Below are 22,464 nucleotides of genomic sequence, written 5' to 3'. Positions count from 1 at the left end.
TGACTTACGGTTATCTCCTCCTACCCACCCTGGGGTGTTTCGTGATGTTGAATCTCTATATGCCCCTTAACATAATAATGGCTACTTACCCATTGTAACATGTAACAAGGTGGGGATACTCACAAAAAAGTGAGTGCGGACCAAATAAATTAATCTCACAAAAAGGTGGGGATACTCCTTATGCTTTAAGAAAAAAAAAAAAAAAATTCTCTCCTTAAATTTAAAAAATAAATAAATAAATAAATAATGTCTTACCTTCAAGTGATATTTTATCTCATTTCAACCCTTTTCTATAAATAAATATGATTTAATCAAAATTTTTTTTTTTTATACAGTTTTGATTTGATGGGAATCAAAGATAGGAGAATATTATGCCTTACGGTTCTCTCCTCCTACCCACTTGGGGGTGCTTAACTGAGATGGGAATGGGTGTGCTCTTCATGTCGTGATGTCGAATCTCTATACGTCTCTTAACATAATAATGGCTACTTATCCATTGTAACACGTAACAAGGTGGGGATACGCACAAAAAGGTGAGTGCGGACCAAATAAATTAATCTCACAAAAAGGTGGGGATACTCCTTATGCTTTAAGGAAAAAAAAAAAATTCTCTCCTTAAATTTTTAAAAAAATAAAAAATGTCTTAACTTCTAGTGTTATTTTAACTCATTTCAATGCTTTTCTATAAATAAATATGATTTAATCAAGATTTTTATACAGTTTTGATTTGATGGGAGTCAAAGATAGGAGAATATTATGCCTTACGATTCTCTCCTCCTACCCACCCGGGGGTGTTTAACTGAGATGAGAATGGGTGTGCTCTTCATGTCGTGCTGTCGAATCTCTATATACCCCTTAACATAAATATGGCTATTTACCTAACACGTAATACTTACAAAAAGGTGAGTGCGGACCAAATAAATTAATCTCACAAAAAGGTGGGGATACTCCCTATGCTTTAAAAAGAAAAAAAAATTCTCTCTTTAAAAAGAAAAAAAATAAATAAAAAATATATATCTTAATAAGGATTAGTAAGTAAAAAAAATTGAGGTGCCAATAGAAAATCTATATAATAAATAAGATATATAAATAAGTGGCAGTGTAGGTTTTCGTTTGAGTTGCATCTATCACTGTTGCAGTGCGTGTGAAAACGTGCGAACTGAGCCGAGTAGTTAAACTCTCTCTATCTCTCTCTTTCTTTCCCGAGTCAACATTATTCTCCCCCTCCAAGTCGACTACTGTCCCTTTCGCTATCCTCTCTCTCTCTCTCTCTCGAGACTCTCCTGATTAGAACCCGAAAGAAGAGCTTCTTCTCTCAGATTTTTTAGCACCTTAAACGAAGGGGAAACTTTCCAAATTTTCTTTCTCTCGCGTTGTTGAAGTTGAAGTGATGGCAGTTATCTGGTTTTAGTTAATTTTACTGTTTATTTATGACAGTTCAGACCACTCAGAGAACTTCAGATCCTGAGAAAATCTCAGTAAAAAAAATGGCTCATTTCGCTATGTTTGTGATCTTTAGAAGATAAGTAAAACTTGCAGATTTGAAGCAGATATCGTCTCTTGTGTTAATTCTTCGAGTTTCGAATCTTTAAAGGCTTGAAGCTTGCAGTAATGGCGGATTGATTCTCACTTTTATCGCTCTAGCTTTAGCTTTATTTTTCATGGAAGATTTATATCGGAATATTGATCCTTCGTTCTCATGTTCAGAAGAAGTCACTGGAATCGAAAACTTTAATCAAGAGATTCGATTTCACGACCAGATCGAGAATAAGTTTCAATTCGAAGCAAACGAGACCAAAATCCATGGATCTGATATTCCTGATCTCATCAAATCTCAGATCGCTAATCATCCTCGTTATCCAAGCTTACTATCTGCTTACATAGAATGTCAAAAGGTGTTCAGATCCGCGATTTTTCAAACTTTCTGAAATCTTTCTCTCGAAATTTTCTTTAATTTTCATTATTTTTACAGGTCGGTTTGCCATCAGAAATGGCGTCACTTCTGGAAGAAATCGGTCTAGAGAGCCGCCAAAATGGTGGTTGTAGTAAGATCGGAGCCGATCCTGAACTCGACAAATTCATGGTAATCGTGCGGAAAATCTCTTTAGGTTGTTTGAATCGTAAAATTCTGAGATTTTTTTGTTGTTGGTAGGAATCGTATTGCGAAGTTTTGCTGCGTTACAAAGAGGAGCTCTCGAAGCCGTTCGTCGAAGCAACTACGTTCTTGAGCAAGATCGAGACACAACTCAGTAACCTTTGTAAAGGAAATTCGTCGACAACGAACGCTGCGAGTTCTAACCGGGGTAACGTTTCTCCCATGCGCATTTTATCATTTACATGTTTAACTTACGCCGATGGTTCACTTTCACTTCAACCAGATCCCAGTCAGTGATCTCGCTGTGTACGGAAGTGATATAAAATTATAAATAGTGCAGTAAACAGAAGCATAGTTTCTTTCGCTCGATGCGCGCGTCAAAACTTAAAACTTCAAAACATTCGAGAATGGACTTCCTCGTTATTTGGATAAATTAGTGGGGTCTTTTGAAATAATCTTAGTGGTTGTTAGGTAATATGCCTTCCGTTACCAACTTAACCATTATGATATGATGTGGAGAGTTTAGATTTGGGTTTTTTTTTAATTTATATATGTGCTCTATAGTATCTTTAGGGTATTCTTGTATATTTAGTTTGATTTCACCTAAAAGAGTTTGGTGTGCAATGTGCATTTTTTGACTAGAAACATTCAATCAAGAATAGTTAATAACTTTGTACTGTGATGTATATGTCTTGAGTTGGGTATTTTCCAAAACAGTTGCATGTATTAAAACAAAGATAAAATCTAAGTCTTAACCTTCTTCTCCAATTGCATGTAGAGTTTCCACTATAAGGTCAATAATACGAATTTTCCAACATTTATTTTTCCTAAAGTTTTTAATTCTCCAAGTGCAACTAGAGCTTACACTGTAAGCTCAATTTAGTATTTTCCGATAGTCTATTGTCCTCAAATTTTTTATTTGGAGTTTGCTGTATTATTAGCATGAGCAATTGGAAGTATAGGTTCTATCATGGAATATTGAAGGTGTTTTTTTTTTTCTCAATGGAATTTTCATGTTGAAATATTGTTGGTTTTGACTATTGTGCTAGTGGACTCATGGTCATATGGAGGGGAGGGTAAGATAAAACATTGATTTCTGATTGTTAATGCACAAAGGGGCACAAAATAACTTGTTTGCAAAAAAAATTATATGTGATTTTTCATTATTAATTTATTGGAAAGTGTTTTTGGAAGATGATTTCCTTAAGGATTTCATTGGTTCATATGCAGGAAAGATAAGTTCGAAGTTTTCTTGCTTAAGATTAGGGGCATGTTAGGATTGTAGGTTAGTGTGTTGAAAACTCTTTATACTAGAAATTTGACATAGCTGTACTGTCTTGGAAAATTGGAAGCTATGCTTTTATTTGTTGACTTTTGCAAAGATTCTCTATGGGTTCATGCATAAACATAGAAGTGTTGATGATATTGTTTGTAAATTGGTTATAAGCCATTTCTTTTCAATACTTTGCAGTGAATTTTGGGTGTTTAGATCAAATTTTTGAGTGAATAAGCAACAATCGAGTGAATTTGTTTATTACATTTAAACAAGGGTGCATTAACATGTGTGCAGCACATTAGTTGTCTTTTTTCCCATTAAATATTAGCTTCATACAAGCATACGCTTTATTCCATCCTCCCACTTAACTTTTTGAGGTTTACTCCATGCTGATGGATCAAATATTTCTTAAGATGCCAAACTACACTCTCATTTAAGGGTCCTACTCCATCACTTATAGTATCCTAGCCTACTATAGAATTGCAAAGCTCATATGACCAAGGACAAGAATAAAAAATAAAATGAACAGACTCACTGTCTGATGTTGTACAAATTTATGGAAAATTGTAGTTATATTCTTGCGAAAAGTTCCAATAATGTCCTTTAATTTAGAACCTTTTTTTTCTTTTTTTCTTTTTTTCAAATGTTACTAAATTTTGTAATTGCATTATAAATGTTTTTGGAACTAATTGGGTTTTATTAAGATTTTCCGGTTGATTTTGCATAATATTTTGCCTGATATTGATTAAGCATATCAGCCTTAAGTTGCGTATTATGCCTTCAATTTTTCTCATGCATAATCTCTAGAAAGAATTTTTTTTATTAGGATCTTTAATAGTAATTGACGCTCTTACAAAACTTCATGCATTCTCCCTTCAAAATTATGGTTTAATTTCAGTGTTTTGAAGCATAATTTGGATATGGCATGAATGATGCTCAACTCCTCTAAGACCATTGCTTACAAATTCATAATGCGGTGTGAATCTTGGATTTAAAAGGAAAATGTGGACAGCTACGAATTTATAGCAAATTGTGTTTATTTGAGTTGAAACTCTTCAATCTTTTGGGATGTATGACTCAAAGGGATGTCAATTTTGTTAGATAAAATTGGATATAAATTGATTCGGTATAATTAAACAATAATAATTGCAGAAATCACAAATTTCATGTACCTTAGATGATTTGGTTTCAAATAGCATTATAATCTTCAATCATTAACAATTCAAATCATGCACGAATCTAGCAGCTATCTGTAAACAATCTTGAGAGGAAGATTGACTTTTTTTTGGTGGAGAGATTAACTTATTGGTTAGTTGTTTGGGTCAAGGCACGATTTTGGTTCATTATCCCTAGATTAAACAATCCTATCTTCGATCTACCAACACCATCAGATCAAGAGTGTGAACTTTGGATGATCTTATACTTAAATTTGTATTAATAGCTTGGTCAAGATGAAGAAGGGAGTAAGACTTACAAGGTGTTCTATTATCTTGTTTTTCTCTTCTGCAATTAGTAAAACCAATGATTTCGGAAGAAGTGGAATTCCATTTATAGAGATTAGAGGCGATCGACCTCTTAATTTTGGCCCCCCAAGTGATCCGCGTGGCAACATCTTTGGACACTTTTATAGAAGCTGAACCACGGAGAACTTATTCATTCTCCAATTACACATGCTGATTGCACATCATGGCGAGCGTGCGCATGTGAGTGTGTGGTTATCATAGCCCTTGCTGTACCACAATTGTTCCCTATGATAGAGGTGATGGTAATTCATGGTATAATGAAATCTTTGTTCTTGAGCAGTGTGAGACTTTGCAATTAGAGAAGAAAAAATACAATGAAATACACTTGACTAAGAAGTTTTTGTTGAACTAACTTATTTTCACTCAATTAGAGCTGTATGACTCAACCCTCTACAAGACTCATTAATCCATATTTTGGACTAGAGGGATTCCACACCTCATCAGAAGTGGTTCCCAACAGGCCCACAACACACTGATATTGATGAAAAATATTGCATATGACTACCAAATTACGGGGGTAAAAAGTTAATTTGGATTCACTTTTTATTATATTCAACCTAATGTTTGATAAGCAGTGAAAGGCATGCGTGTGTAGTTTCACATTGTGTACTCCCAAAATTTAGGATTTTTCTATTTTTGTTGAAACCTAATGTTAAAGAGGTGATAAGGAACGATTTGGGAAGAGTTTACTGAATATTGACCAACTGCATGTACATCGGTCAATAGTGGGATGATCTGACATGGTTTATCTTTGTCTTAACATTAACCAACCCCTATTAGATTTTGGGCTCTGGAACTCTGATTTCTCTTTAAATATGGGGTTGGACAAGACTGGAGCATCTCATAGGATTGTGGGGGCATCTCGCAAGCGTTGTAGGCGTCATAGGATGTCCTCCAAGCTTACCTGAGGGGTTGTTTGGAGGAAGTCTCTTGACTGTTGATGACCAGGGACTAGCGCTATTAATGAACCTTGTAAGTTTTTGTGTTCAGGTGCGGTTGCTTGTAAGTTTTTCTTGCTCATTATAATTTGCTCTGGCTAATCTCATTAGGTTTAGAGGGTTGGGGTTTTTGTTCACTTGTATTTACTTAAATCACAAGGTGGAGGTCTCTTGACCATTGACAAAGTGGGCTAGCACTATTAATCAACCTCATAGGTTCTATAGGCAGGTGTGGTTGCTTGTTTTTCTCTATTTCTTTAGTTGTCATTCCTGGTATGATTTGTAGAGTTTGGTCATAATGCAACAATCAGTATAGAAGTGTAGGTGAACTAGGTCGTGTTATTGATCAAAGGATCTAGGAAACGTGGCCTTTTTTCTTTTTTCCTTTTTGTTCATACACATATTATACAGTGTGAAATTCCTTCATTGAAAAAAGAAAAGAAAAGAGGGGAGCCAACTTTGGCCCTTTATTCATGAACTATTTGAGTCATTCGTACTAGATTTAGTTTCAATGTTTTTTTTTCCTACCGAAATGCATTGCTAATTACAAGTTTAAATGCACTTTTCTAATTAGTTCCTGTTGTTTCTTTTCAAAATTTTTATGTTACGTCAAACATTAGCTTCTGTCATGAAATATTGTACACTTTTCAGTGGTGATGATGGATCACAACGTCCTTACCTCCTCATGCATAGTGACAATCTCTTCTTGGCAAAACACTTTGTTCATTTTTTATCAATAGATACTTGGTTTTATTCTATTCATTTTGTAATCAATGATATCCTTGTCACGTACACCTGAAACTGTCATATGGCCTTTAAAACATGATAGGTAATTATTCAAGTATTTGTAGGCAGTGAAATGGCATCCTTCAGTTTGTCTTGCTACTTGTGCTTGAGATGTCCTTGCAGTTGTACGGGGTCTGTGAAACTCACCATGTTCTACTCCCATACGTATGCATCAAAATTGCATCTTTTTCATTTATGCTTCAAAATAATTGTTGTGGTAGCTATACACTAAACCAGGGCCGACTCTATATAAGTTGAGGCCTAAGGAGAAATCTTAAAATGAGGCCTTTTTGTGAGTTAGAAACAATTGGAGATAATGTAAAAAGGATTTTGTAACCATCATTATTATTATTTTTTTAGTAGAAATTTTAACGCACAAGTAGGGGTGTCAATGGGTCAGTTTTGGTTTGGTTCCTAAGGTATTTAGAACTATAACCATTAATTTTTTTCCGTTCCGATTCTAAAATAAGTGGAACTAGAACCAGAAAAACCAAAAAACATGGGTACCAACCGGTTTTGGTTCTCAAAAATTGAATGTGAACAAAAAAAATTTAATCATTGTAAAACCTATTTTTTTTTAAATTAACACATTATCTATTAAATTATCAACTTAATTACTATCTATTCTACTAAAGACATGCATTAATGATTTTTTTCAAAGAGTAAAATTCATCTTCTTTACAAGTATTAAACTTTTGGAATAGATGACCTATTTTAAGCTCTAATTCATAATTAATACGAAAAATGGAAGAACTTTTTATAATAGAGTGTAGGAAAACCTTAAATAATCTATATTATAAAAAAATGACAAAATAAATCAGTTCCGGTTGCCCGTAGGTACCCATCTGATAGAACCTAACGGTTTTGATTGTTATAGGTTAAGTTCCATTTTAGACCCAACTCTAACAGGTTCCTATAAAAAGGAACCCGGGTTTTCGATTCCGGTTAGATGGGTACCCATTGACACACCTACATATAAGATTTAAAAGATTTTTTTTTTCTTTTTTAAGTTTCAGGATAGAGTTGTTTTAAATTTTTTGGAAACTAATTATTTTTTGGGAATCCTTGGTCGATTTGAGTTATTTTATTTTTATTTTTATATAACTTCAAATAGAAGAGGATAAAAGGCATGGGAGAGAGAAAGATGGAAGAGTTTGTTTATCTTTTGAAACTAATATTTATGGGAATCTAAAAGATCTTGGGAGATCTAAAAGATCTTATGAGATCTTTTAGTTAGTTTTTTTTTTTTGGAAACTATCCCAATTCCCACGTGTAAGAGTAATAAATTTTTTGTAGAAAAATCCTTCCAAATATTCCAACAATGTCTAAGGAGATGAATTAAGTTTTTTTTGTTTTGTTTTAAATCGAAGTGATAATTATTAAAAAATAAAATCAAAATTGGTGGCCTTCTCCAATCATGGGACCTTAGGCGATTGCCTAGGTGCCTTATGCTTCAGCCGACACTGAACTAAACCCTGGTTGAACTGCTCCAAGTGAACAACTTTATTTGTGATGATAATGGAAATTATCATTTATTGCCTCTTTGCTCCCTTACCGTGTTTCAAGACTTTTGAGTTTGAAAAATCAAAGATTTCTTTGATAATGTGTTGGTATGCATCTGAAGGCTCTTGGGTTCGATTTGCCTTTCTTGTGTGCATCAGCTGTAGAAGTGCTAGTAATGCAGGTAATGTAAACTTGAAATGACCTAGAATACCAATAAGCATGAAAACCTATTTTCTATTCTTCCTTGAATGCCAAAGTCTTTCAGTTCAATAAATGGCTTGGTGTACAGTGGAAGCATAGAAGCAGAAGCTAAGCGACATAGGTCTAAGGTATATGGAGTTGGAGAACTATATCTGTTATATGAGTAGAAGTGGAGGGAGGAGTGAGGTCAGTATATTTAACTAGATGGTAATAGTATTGTAATAGGTTCTGTTGATTCAGTGTAAGTTCATAGCTTTTGCTTTCCTTTTGTTCCCCTCTTTGAGCTCTAATGAGGGAAGTGCGCTTTTGCCAAGCAAGATACGCTTAATGTAAGTGACCTTGTTGCAGTTGTTTGTATGCAGTGTTATTTGTAGTGCTTTTTGGCATTTCTTTTACAGGTTTGTTCTTGCTTGTAAATCTGCCACTATCACCTTCTCAGCCCAGAAAAATTTGTTTGGCTGCATATCCAAGAGGGGCTGTCACTGTTGACCTTCATTTGAGTATTTGTAGCTAAATGTGAGGAAAATGAGTTTCCTCTTTAGGCATACATGCACAAGCATGTGGCCGGATGAATACTTGTTAAGCTCAGCTTGTCCATAGTTTATTCTTGCTAGTAGTTGATGTTGACAATGTTAATTTGTTACACTTTTACAGATGAAGAATGATATATAGCATAAAGACAAATAAAGCACAATGAAGAGAAATGCTTTTCTACTATTATTGAATTCATTAATCAATAGCCTTTATATAGGCAAATATACTAACGAAAAACCATCACAATAGACACTTGACCACTAACACCTATAGACTAGGCAACAACCTGCCACTTCTCAATAATAAAACAAACTCAACAAAATGCTTAAACTAGGATAACACAATGAACAATTAAATGATCAAATAAAAAAACAACTTTGACTAATTCAACAATTCCTCCCTTAAACTGATAAACATAATATCAGTTTAATGAGAGTAAGTTCCAAAGCACCCTCCCTACTAGATTCTCCAACGTGCAAAGACCAAGCAACTTTCTTAGCTTCTGAAATGCAGGTAGTTTGAGGGACTTGGTAAATATATCTGCAACTTGGTCTTCACTCCTGCAGTAGATGAGATCAAGTGTTCCATTCCTTGTGAGATCTCTTTAGAAATGATACTTCACATCAATGTGCTTGTTTCTTCCATGTAGGACAAGATTCTTGGAGAGTTTGATTGTTGAGTTATTGTCACAAAAAATTGTAGTAGGCCCTTGTTTCTTAAAATGAAACTCTTCAAGAATTTTCTGTAGCCATATAGCCTGACATGCACATGAAGTTGCAGCAACAAATTCAGCCTTAGTGGCTGACAAAGTGATGATTGACTGCTTCTTTGATGACCATGAAACAACCCATGAACCCAGCATAAAAACATATCCTGAAGTACTCCTATCTTCTTGATCCCCAGCATAATTGCTGTCAGTGAAGCCTATCAAGTCTGATTTTTCTCCCATGTTGTAGAAGAGACCAAATTCCATTGTACCTTGCAAGTACCGAAAGATTCTCTTGGTAGCTAGGAGATGCATCTCTATAGGATTCTCCATGTATCTGCTAATGAGACTCACAAAATACATAATATTTGGTCTTGTTGCTGTCAAATACATTAGACTTCCAACAATTTGCTTATAAAGAATGTTATCAACCTTCTTCCTTCATGATCTTTGGTTAGTTTCAAACCAAACTCTGTTGGAGTGCTTACATAATTACAATTCTTCATTTGAAACCTGTCTAGTATTTCTTGGATATATTTCTTTTGAGAAATAAAAATTCCACCAATAGATTGTACTATTTCAATACCAGGAAAATAATGCATTTTGTCAAGATCAGACATATCAAACTCAACCATCATGAACTCTTTGAATTTTTCAAACATGGCACTATCATTATTAATGAATATAAGATCATCAACGTATAAGCAAACAATGAGCATTTTTTCTCTTATTTTTGTAAAAAGTGTATGTTCATAAGGGCATTTTTGAAATCCTTCTTTAAAAAATTAAGCTTCTATACGACTATACCAAGCTCGTAGAGCTTGTTTTAAAACATATATATTGCATTTTTTAATTTATACACCTTATGCTCATTTCCAAATTTCACACAACCAGGAGGTTGATTGATAAATACCTCTTCTTCCAGTTCTCCATGTAAGAATGCCGATTTCACGTCCAACTAGAAGATAGGCCATGAATTTTGCGTTGCTAATGCAATCACCAATCTGATTGTACCATGCCTCGCAATCGGAGCAAAAAATTCTTTATAATCGACGTTGAACTCTTGCTTGTAGCCTTTAACTACCAAATGTGCCTTGTTTTTATCGATTTCATCGTTCTTTTTCAGCTTGGTCTTGTAAACCCACTTCACACCAATTGTCTTTTGACCTTTTGGAAGCTCTGTCAACTCCCAAGTGTTATTCCTTTCAATAGTTGCAATTTTGTCATCCATCGCCTTCTGCCATTTTGATTCTTTAATAGCTTCTTCAAAAATTGTAAGATCGCAATCTAAAAACAGAGCAAAATGAGTAAGTGGGTCTTTGTTGTGGTCGATTCCTTGTACCTTAGAATTCTCCATCCATCCATGTGGGTGGCCTTCGAATATGTTGAGAGCGTGAACTGCTTGCTGCATCAGATTGTTCCCTCGATAATACATCATCGGTAACTACTGGTAGACTTTGTGGGATTGTGGGAACCAAGTCTACTGATTGTTGCTCAATCTCCACATGTTGGTCCTTTTTGTCTTCTCCATCTCCATCAAAGTTTGTTGGAATTTGTTGTGTCTAACTCCTTTGTCTTCCCATGTCCAGAACTTGTCTTCATAAAAAACTACATCATGACTAATAATGATTTTCTTAGTGATAGGATTGTATAGTTTATAAGCTTTTGACTGATCACTAACACCAAGAAAAATGTAATTTTCTCCCTTGTCATCTAGCTTTTTCCTTTCTTGATCTGGAATATGGGAATATGCAATGCATGCGAAAATTCTGAAATGGTCTACATCAGGTCATGTCCATTCCAAACTTCTGCAGGTGTCATATTTTGAACAACAAGTGGGACTTTTGATCAAAATGTGAATTACTCCAGTTGACTGCTTCTAGCCAAAAACTTTTTGGAACGCCACTCCTTGTCAAAAGGCTTCGCACCATATTCAGAATTGTGCGATTCTTCCTCTTGCAAACACCATTTTGTTGGGGCGTGCAAGTTGCCTCTTGATGCTGTGCGTTTCACAAAAAATTGTAAATTCTTGTGAGTTGTATTCTCCACCACGATCAGTGTGAATAACTTTAATTGGGCTGCTAGTTTTTTTATCAATACGCACTTTATAATTCTTAAAGACTGTAAAAGCTTCAGAGTTCTCCTGCAAAAAATATATCCATATTTTTCGAGTATAATCATCAATGAAGGTAATTATGTATCTTTTACCTCCATTTATCGGCCCGCAAATGTCAGAATGGACCAGTTCCAACGCTTTCTTTCCTCTTCAAGATTTCCCTTTCGGAAATTGATTTCGATGTTATTTGCTTATAACAAATTCAATTTGAGGAAGACCCGTCACCATATTCTTTTATTGAAGAGTCTTCAATCTGCCGAAGTTCAGATGCCCATAACGAAAACGCCATAACCATGCCTCGTCCTTTAATCTAATAGAGAAGCATGTTGGAGTTGTGTTGTGGAGATACAACGGGAACATTCGGTTTGCTGTCATATTGATTTTAGCAATTAAGCCCAATTTCTCATCTTGAATTTCGCAAATTCCATCTTTAATAGAGATCTCATATCCATTTTCTTGAAGTTGACCAACACTAAGCAAATTTGTTTTCAAATCTAGAACGAAAAGAACATTAGAGTTAGTTTGAACAGAATTTCCTTTGGTTTAGATTGTTACTTTTTCTTTCCTCACAACAGAGACTTAGAATTGTCACCAAACTTCACACTGTCACGAAAGGTGTTATCCAACTCAAAGAATGTAGGATTGTCTCCACACATGATTGTTGCAACCTGTGTCTAAGTACCACATGTTCTTGTGGGTTTCCTCTTTGGCATGACAAACCATCAACAAAGAAACTTTTTCTTCCTTTTCTGCATAGTTAGACTTTTCACTGCGACCTTTAGATAAATTAACTCTACATTCGTCTAATGGCCAAACTTGTGACATCTGAAGCACTCTATATTGGATTTGTTTGTTGACTTTGGTCTGTAAGCAGTTGAATGGTGACCGCCTCGATCTCTTCCTCTCCTTTGACTTCAGATTTTTGTTGTGAATTTCTGCGATCATTGTTGCCTTTGCCTCTTCCTCTTCCTCTTCCTCAATCTGCATTGTTCAGTGGCCAAGATGGGTGGTGGTTGGTGGAGACCTGCAATGCTTGCTATTCTTTGTCTTGCTGGAGCATTTTTTGTTCATGAACCAACAACGAACCTTGCAGTTTATCAGTTGAAAGATCATTCAGATCATTTGACTCTTTAATTGAACAAACCATGTAATTAAACTTCAATGTCATTGTCCGAAGAATTTTTTCTATCACAGTGACGTCCTCTATCTTCTTGCCATGGATACGCATTTTGTTGATAATCGCTATCGTTTTTGAGAAAAAATCTGGAACCGACTCTCCTGACTTCATTCGAAGTGTTTCGAATTGCGAACGAAGTGTTTGAAGCAGCTTCTTGGCCTTTGCTGAGCTTTGGAATTTCTTTTTCACAGAATCCCAAATCTACTTGGAAGTTTCTTTGCTAAGAATTGTTTCCAAGATAGAACGATCAAAAGCTTGGAAAAGGTAGTTCTTAGCCTTCAAATCCTTCAGCTTCAATCCTTCCAACTTTGCCCTTTGCGTCTCCGATAGCACAACACCAACAGTTGGTTCTGTTACACCAGAATCGACCACCCGCCAGTACTCTTTGGACCTCAAGAAGTTCTCCATCAACATGCTCCAATGATCCTAGTGACCGTTAAACCGTCAAAGCGATGGTTGCACAAATGTTGTCTCAGACACCATTTATCACCCTACTGCAAAAGGAAGAAAAAGTGAAATAGAAAAAAACGCTATAGCTACTATCTCACTCTGTCATGCACTACAACCAAGCTTTGATACCGCTATTATGCTTTTATAGAGGAAGAACAATATAACATAAAGACAAATAAAGCACAATGAAGAGAAATGCTTTTCTACTATTATTGAATTCATTAATCAATAGCCTTTATATAGGCAAATATACCAACGAAAAACCACCATAACAGACACTTGACCACTAACACCTATAGACTAGGCAACAACCTGCCACTTTTGTAACAATAAAATAAACTTAACAAAATGCCTAAAAACTAGGATAACACAACAAACAATTAAATGATCAAATAAAAAAACAACTTTGATTAATTCAACATAATTAACTAGATTAAGACCTATTTGATTTGGGAATCGTATAAATTTAGGTTTAGTTTCTCTTATTTTGATGGTTATGAATCATGACCGATATTAAAGTTTCAAGTGGTTGCTAAAAGAAGTGAAATTTCTCTAATGAATGGGTGTAATGTGTGGAAGTGAGGAAGTTGATGTTTAAAACAGTGTATTAGCTTTCCTTATCTTATGATTCTCTGGAATTTTTAATCATTTCTTCATTTGGAGTGTATGAGTGGATTTGAGTTCTATTTTTATTTTTTTGGACCTTAGTCTCATCTCCATCCTTGATTTTGGCATTTTTTAATATTGTATTAAATTTTAGGGACTTTGGTTACATCAACCAATTTGTGATTTACTTAAAATTATTATTTATTTATTCAATTATATAGTGTGATTTGTGATTGTTTAGCATTTAAATTTTTTTTCCAGATGAAGTAGCTGGGTCTTCAGAAGAGGAGCTAAGTTGTGGAGAGTTGGAAGCATCAGAAGGGCAAGAATCCTACTGTCATAATACAGGTGACGAGGAGCTAAAACAAATGCTTTTACGGAAATATAGTGGTTATCTTAGCAGTCTTAGGAAGGAGTTCTTGAAAAAGAGGAAAAAAGGGAAACTATCAAAGGAAGCAAGAATGGTATTACTGGATTGGTGGAACTCCCACTACAGATGGCCTTATCCCACGGTATAACTACGCAATCTTAATTGTCTACATTTCACATATTTGGTCAAAAGCTTACCCTCACGTACCATCTTTAGTCTCTATTGCTATTAATTTGTTGCACATATCAGTCTAATATTATATTGGCAACAATTTAATGAATTTTGCTTGTAAAACCAAAATCTCAAGGGTAATTTTATGTTAGTCTCTGGCTTTTGGTGAAAATTAGAGACATCCCTTAGATTTTCAAATTGATGACATACTTGACTTCTTTCTATCTTCCATGAAAGACTAACATAAAATGATCAAAATGTCTTCATCTTCAACCTTTATACCAAAAAAAAATTATTTCATGATAAACTGACTTAAAAAAAGATTATCAACTGACATGGAATGTGCACAAAACCATCACGAGGAAAAAAAATCTATGGTTTTGTGCATATTTCATGTCAATTGAGTATCTTTTTGAGTCAGTTTATCATTATTAAAAAAATAATCCTCATCTTGAACCTCAATTTTCCATCTCCTTATTATTATTATTTTTTGATAAGTAAAAAATTTATTGACGAGATTAGGACAAGGGTTCGGAAAAAAAATGGGGTCTGAAAAGGAAAATCAAGGGTTTTTTTTTTACATGAACGGAGATTAAAGAGGTTAAAAAGAATTATCCTAGTCAAAGGCCCCGGTTTTTTTTTGGCAAGTGATTGAAGAACGGGTATTTCAGTCATTTTATGTTACTCGTGGAAAATAGAAGTCAAGGGTATGTCATCAGTGAAAAAAGGGGGCGGGGGATGTTTCTCAAATTTTCAACAAAACCCAAGGAGTACCTCAAAATTATTCTCTGAATAATCAGTGGAGTGTAAATGACGACAATGAGTCACAAAATCTTTCTCTCTTGAGTTAATAGGATATAATGTACCATTTTCATCCTTGTATCTGCCCTCAAAATTATTCTATGTATAATCACTGAAGTGTAAATCATGACAATGAGTAGCAATATCTTTCTCTATTGAGTTAAGAGGATATAATGTACCATTTTCATTCTTGTATCTGCACTCTTTCCCTCTTATCAGATCCTTTTATAATTATTGTTTTTGAATTCTGAACTCCACCATCAAATATACCTTAAGGACATTGTACCATCCCTTTAATGGTATAATGTCAGCCTTTATTAAATGGATCCACTAAGATTCTTGTTGAAAGCCTTCGTTACCCAGATGTGTTGTGGACATTTACACTTGAAATTCCAAGTATTCTGGTAGCTATGTTCATAAATGTCGGCATATTTCATGTATTTTTGGGGCATTAGCCATATTCCCTCTTACTATAAAAGAGAGTGAGATCTGATGGCCCCACTCTTCTGATCAAGTTATAAAGATCTTAATTAACATACATCAGTCCCTCTATTTAACAGCAGTTCATGTGTCCAAAATCCAAATGAATGGTTAGAATATTGAATGAAACTCTGTTGTACAGGAAGAGGAGAAGATGAAGCTAGCAGAAATGACAGAACTAGACCAAAAGCAGATTAATAACTGGTTTATTAACCAGAGGAAGCGACATTGGAAACCGTCTGATGACATGCGGTTCTCGGTCATGGAGGGTGTCAGTGGTGGTGGTAGTGGACCTCCTGTGCATTGGGACACTAGAGGAACTGTGACCGTCAGTGGTGGTGGTGGTGGTAGTGGTAGTGGACCTCCTGTGCATTGGAACACTAGAGGAACTGTGACCGAAGGTATGCCATGATGTTTAACTGGGAAAGTACCTCGTAGACTGATTCTCACAATGCCCTTCAACTGCCTCTCCAACTACAATACCTTGACCAACTCCATACCCTCCTGAAGGTAAACCTTACAAATATTGATATATTTTCTTCTTTTTTTGTTGTTTTTTTCCCTTCTATATATTGTAATTATGGAATGTGATTACAGTGCTAAGTAAAGGTATGATTAATTTTTCTTTTCCTTTTTTAAGAGACAAATATTTATCTGTTAGACCATGTCACAATGAGACCTGGTACGCGTGGTTGAAATATTGTGCTCTAAGTGACTAGTTGCCTCTCCCCTTCTCGATGGGCGCCTATGGTCCGAAACCCATCACCCAAAAAAAAAAAAAAATTTGTCTTCCATCTTTTTTCTGTCTGCATGTGGATTGTATGGTTGAGATTAAAACTTTTGATGGTTAGGATCGTTTAGATCATGTTGATTAATTTTGTGGGATGTGATAATTGTGAATTTAGATGACCAACATATGCAGCCTGTATTGGTGTCCCATAGTGTATTTAAGTACAAAATTAGGGTAGTGAAAAACGATTGATTGCATGCGAATTTACAAATAACGTTATTTATAAAATGAGAATGAATTGAAAAGTCTAATTCTATTATTTTGGTAATTTTATTGTTTTTTCCATGAAATAAATTTTTGACCGGCCTGTGCTCAAATCCAAATCTGACGTTTGGGTAGATGTTTTTTTTTTAAATATTTTAGATAGATCTAACAAGGTAACATTTGATTATCATGGGATTAGTGGATCCTATTAAATGTGCAACAATGAATTTTCTAAGAGATCATTAAACATTATTTATGATGTGTCAGCCTAGTCGTTGTGACGAAATGTCTTCACCTAGCTGAGGTGTGGTTGGCCATGTGCCTCCCTTCCTCAGGATGCTTCAGCCATGGCCTTATAATTCGCCCTGGATTTGATTAACAACAATTGGTTCTAGTTCCTTAGATTAGGGTGGGTACATTGCATCATTTACATTTTTAAGTTCAACAAGGTCTCTCTCTTCTAATCGGAATGGCTTGTAATAACTTTTAAAAGATAATCTCCCGCAATTTAGAAAACACTAATGCTGGAGTTATGGTGTACACATAACCATAGATGATTTCCTCGAGATACGAGTAAAACATCTATGGTTATGTGTACGCCACCACATCAAAATGTAATTTTTGTCTCCCCAAAAATATGACCCCCAGTACGACTCTTCAGAAAATTACTTCAACATTAATAGTAGTTAGGTCGTCAACTAAAGTTGAAAGTCAAATCCAATCTGATCCTAGTAATTTAGAAACCACCTGAGAGTGGAATATTGAGCTCAAGAACAAAGTGTGCATCCATTTAAATCATTTATTTAAGATCTAAGAAACAACTTGTTTTTACTAACCCCACTCTCCTACCCCACACACCAACATTTTTCACCTCCTAAACTAAATAATGATCAACATTCTATTCAAATTTATAATAAAAGAATACATCACTTAATAGCTTAAATAGAAATGAATGGAGGAACATAATAATAATACTAATACATTATGAAGGAGCTGTTGGAATATAGAGGGTTGAATTAGAAAACCTTTTAATATTCATGTAATTGCAACCATATGGTAAATCAATTAATCATAGGGTATTTAAATCTCATGTTTGCTTTTTGCTTTTTACTTTATGTTTTATGCTTTTTACTTTATTACTTTATGTTTAGTTGAATGTTTTGATTTTGCCTTGAGAAATATTAGTCCCACATCGACTAGGAGAAGAATTGATTTGCAATTCTTAAGTAGTTGTGCTTCTAATAGCTTTAAAGTGGATAGAAGTAGTGGGCGGGCTCACGCGCGCACACGAGGGTCCAAGAGGAAAACCCATGGTTCTAATTGGAATTTGGATCCACCGGTCCGAAAACCTTAATGCGTTGTGAGAGCACACAACATCGTCGAGTTCGAAGTTACGTTCCAATTTAGAGTACCCTTTTGGATACGTGGGTTGTTGAATCCTGCAGAACGAACGCCTACAGACTGTGGTACCCTGTGGTACCGTAGCAGGGGCGAATTTCGTTTTAGGACAGTGCTTTGTGCACGCCTCAACCATTTCTTTTTAGGTAATATTTTCTTTTACATTCAATTTCGAAATATAAGGTTTGTTCTAACTTCTTCTCACTTTGCCATAAAAGAAATCAGTATTCAGAAATAACAGGAGCAAGCACTGCATGAGATTATTAAAATTTTCAGTGTCACGGACCTAACCCTCGTTAGGTCCCTCCCCACGATCTATCCCAAGTCAACTTTACCCCAATTGACCAAGGAGTCGCTACATCTCACACCAAATATCCATCACTTGAACAGCTCAAATCAGCCTTACCCCCCCAATTCCTTGTCCTAGGAGTAACCCCAACTCACTTAGGCACACCCGAGAACTGTCCATCTCGAGTTCCACACTGGCTAAGTAACGAGGGCTAGGTCTGTGTTAAACAACATCCGAGAGCTTCAGATTAATTTTGCTTAGTGATCAGTAGCAGATTTGGTGTTAAAAAAAAAAAAAAAAAAAGCACAATCTTTGGACTTTCTGTAGTGTTATATAATATATATCTTTTTTCTGAGATAATTATAAATTTTATTCAGTAAAGAAGAGTAGTAGTACAACCGTGGGCCGAGATGGACTTTCTGTAGTGTTATTGTATCGACCATTGTGTCTCTTTTAATTTTTTTTTTTTTTTCACCATTATGATCTTTTAAAAAAATGGAGGAACAAGATTTGTTCAGCTGGCACTAAATTTTGGGGTCAACGCTTTAGGAGCATCTCCAATAGAGTGACTTCTATCCATATCCATTTATGGGCCATCAAGTGGTTATAAGTAGCAATTATGAGTATCCATACCCATTTCTGGGTATGCATTCCTATCACGTTACCCATAAGTTGTTAAATTTTTTTATTTTTTAATTCAATTTAGATTTCAAATTTTTTCTTAAATTGACATATTTTCAGAAAAAAAAAAAAAAAAACAAAAGGATAACCAAGTAGGAGTACCTATTTTGGGTATCGAAAATTCCAAGACCCCAAAAAAATGGTGAGGGATGCAATCGCACACAAACTAGTACCATTGGACTCCACAAACCATAACAGATGGTTCAACAGATTTAAACCAAAGGGTGGTATCTGTCTTGAAAAATTGGAGGACATTGCAAATATTGAATTAGAAACAGATCAATATATGGACTTTTGAAGATTAACTAATTAGATTTCATCGCAATGACACAAAATGACACACAATATATATAGACCTCTAAACATGAAAGAGAACATACATGAAAATAAAAACTAGTACTACAAACAGAAAACCACCCGAAAGACTTAACTAATTAGCTCAAACTCATCTTCTTCTTCTTCCAACACAACTGAGAATCTCATCAGATGATTCAACACTGAAACATATTTGAAGAAGCCATGATTGGTTGTGATGGGCAAGGGAGCTGCCATGGTTTCATTAAAGGATCTGGAATTTCAGGAATGTCCATTGCAAACCCACTAACCTCCTCTATGATATGAAGGACAGAATTCAAAGACTGCAATCTATCACTCAATCCCATCACTTGTGCTCTCATAATATTGTTCTCTGATTCAACCTTGATGTAATGCTGTGTGGTTGCATCAACACTCAACATGATCCCATTGTTTTCTTTCTCCAATTGGGCTATTTGGTTTATTAGATCATCCAAGTGCTTCTGTTTCTTCATCCGCGATCGCCTTGCGGATTCTCTGTTGGTTAACATTCTTCTCTTTTTTCGAACGTCAATCACCACGTATTGTGGGTCTCCTTCAGAACCCGAGCTCACACTCACGTGTTGTTGCATCGACGACATTGTTTTATAGTAGATGAACAATAATGTTCAGAGCTAAATTGATTCAAGATTAGATGGAGAGTTTACAGAATTAAACCAAATGGAGAGAATTTAATTCAAGAAACGACGTAAAACCAGTAGAGGAACACAACTGAGAATGACTGGAGAAGACGAATTCGTCGAAGAAGAGTAGCGTAGCCCATAAAGACTATATATTGGTTTTCCACTGAAATAAATCTAAAATCATTTTAGATCAGAATCACAACCCCCCAATTCCAATCCACAAAGAAATAACAGAAATTGAAATCGGAATGTTAAAAAAAATTCTAGCTTTGAATCCAAAATTATAAAACCCTCCAAGCACGAAGATAACAGGAGAGAACTCGAATTAAACCTGATTTCACCAAAAAAAAGTCGAATTTTGAGAACTGGGTTTTGATCAAATTAGCGAAATCAAAGACAAACCCCCCAAAACAACCGAGAAATACTAGATTCCAGAATTGGGTTCTCGAAATTCAGGAAATTTTTACCAAATCAAACCCCAATAAAACACGATTTCCCTAGTGGGTTTTGATCTAAACAATAATTTATAAGAAATCAAAGAAACCTAAGTGATCAAACCAATCAACTCAACCTAAAACAAAAACAAAAAACAGAAAAAATTATCTGATCGATCTCCTCTGAACGCGAGAATAAAAAAGACAGAGAAACCCAAGAAAACAACAGCCTTAAAAAGGTAAAGAAAAGCAGAGATGTGCCGCGGATTTGCTTTAAGAAATAAAAGAAATCAATGGGGAGGAAAGAAAGTTTTGATGGTTCACAAAGGCGGCTTTTTATAGAAGAAAAAGGGTAGGTTTTGGGGTTTTTTAATATAATTTTTTAGCAATTTAAGGAACGTTGAAGGAATCTTCCCCTGTAAGAGTTGTTGGGTTGAATGGGAAAGTTGATTGCAGCAAGGAGGCGTGGCCAAGTCGCCAACTCTGGCACAGTTGTGAGACTAAAATAAAATATAAACTTTAATGGTATTTTTGAGTTGTAGAAAAACAGGCATTTTAATTAATTAAATATGAAATCGTATTATAAGAGAGTTTCTATTACCACACCAATTTGTTTACTTATTACACACCAAATAACTGGTGTGGCCAATAGTCTCTCGAAAAGAAAAGCAACTATTTTACTTCTTAAATCTTAAATTATTACACCCATAAATTAATAGTGTTTCTATTGCCACACCAACTTTGTGCAATTTTTTGGTGTGGCAATAGTAACTCTTTAAATTAATGCTATTTTACCATGGTTTTAAAACTCGTCCGAGACCGAGACGTATCGGCCGAGTTAACTCGGTATCAGCGGTGAACGAGACCAACTCACAATGAGTTATGAGACGAACGCGTCTCGTGAGTTATGCGAGTCGTCTCGGACGATATTTTCGCAAAACTCGTCCGAGACAAACGAGATATCCGAGATATTACAGATTTTACATTAACTCGCGAGACAAACGAGTTGTATCGGACGAGATTTTCAAAATCTCGTCCGAGTTAACCGAGACAACCGAGTTTTGTGAAAAAAAAAGTTAAAAATGAAAATTTCTATTTTATTTTTACAAGCAATAGCTATTGAGTGATATTATTACTTTCTTGTGATAAATACTTAAATGTATTTTTGATAATTTGTTTTATTTTTTCTTTAGAAATTTTTTGATGAAAATTTCAATAGAAATTTATACTAATCTTTAGGAAACATGTGTTTTATTTAATGGGTAGCATTCAATGACTAACTTTTTGGCAAAACATTTTTCAAAACATGAGTTAGAAGTTTTGGAATGGGCTGATTTTTGGTGAGGATGATCTCTATGGTGAGGAGATCATCCTCACAAAAAATCAGCCCATTCCAAAACTTCTAACCCATGTTTACAAGTTGAAAATTCGTGGACCGTCCATTTTTTGTAAACTATTTTTTATGGGGTTAGAAGTTTTGGATTGAACTGATTTTTGGTGATGATAATCTCCTCACCGTAGAGATCATCTTCACCAAAAATCAGCCCATTCCAAAACTTCTAACTCATGTTTTGAAAAATGTTTTGCCAAAAAGTTAGCCATTGAACGGGACCCTTATTTAATTACCTTGAATTTGATTGATAGGTATATTATAATTTTTTTTTTAATTTTATATTTTTTGAGGGGTTCATTTTTTTAATAGGAATCAATTCTGAATTTTTCCTGATTTTTTCAGATTTTTTAAATGGTTAAAAACCATTGTTTTAATGTTGAACGAGACGACTCGACGAGACGAGACGTATCGTCCGAGTCAACTCGGTATCAGAGGTGAACGAGACGAGACCAAATACCGAGTTTAAAAACCATGTATTTTACACATGGTGCACATGTTGGCCTCACTAGGGTTCTTTCTGTATCATAGCAAAATATTGACTTGAGTAAATTATTGTAACCATTGT

General features: G+C 35.0%; 1 protein-coding gene and 1 pseudogene across 1 annotated transcript; one reads left to right on the top strand and one right to left on the bottom strand.

The window, feature by feature from the left end:
• Window positions 1-1,138: 1,138 nt before the first annotated feature.
• On the top strand, window positions 1,139-16,358 carry LOC147396129 (homeobox protein knotted-1-like 1). The gene is made up of 5 exons (XM_086450681.1): window positions 1,139-1,895; window positions 1,973-2,083; window positions 2,153-2,303; window positions 14,173-14,423; window positions 15,876-16,358. The coding sequence occupies exons 1-5, from the start codon at window positions 1,662-1,664 to the stop codon at window positions 16,143-16,145; spliced, it is 1,017 nt and encodes a 338-aa protein (XP_086306807.1). The 5' UTR covers window positions 1,139-1,661; the 3' UTR covers window positions 16,146-16,358.
• A 2,973-nt stretch (window positions 16,359-19,331) lies between these two features.
• On the bottom strand, window positions 19,332-20,988 carry LOC147396128 (bZIP transcription factor 53 pseudogene; annotated as a pseudogene).
• Window positions 20,989-22,464: the final 1,476 nt, after the last annotated feature.

The sequence above is a fragment of the Akebia trifoliata genome, chromosome 8 (assembly GCF_017979445.1).
Source record: "Akebia trifoliata isolate Shusen 1 chromosome 8, ASM1797944v1, whole genome shotgun sequence".
Classification (NCBI taxonomy): Eukaryota; Viridiplantae; Streptophyta; class Magnoliopsida; order Ranunculales; family Lardizabalaceae; genus Akebia; species Akebia trifoliata.
Note: the sequence above shows the minus strand (reverse complement) of the source record. Positions and strands in the feature narration are given on the sequence as shown.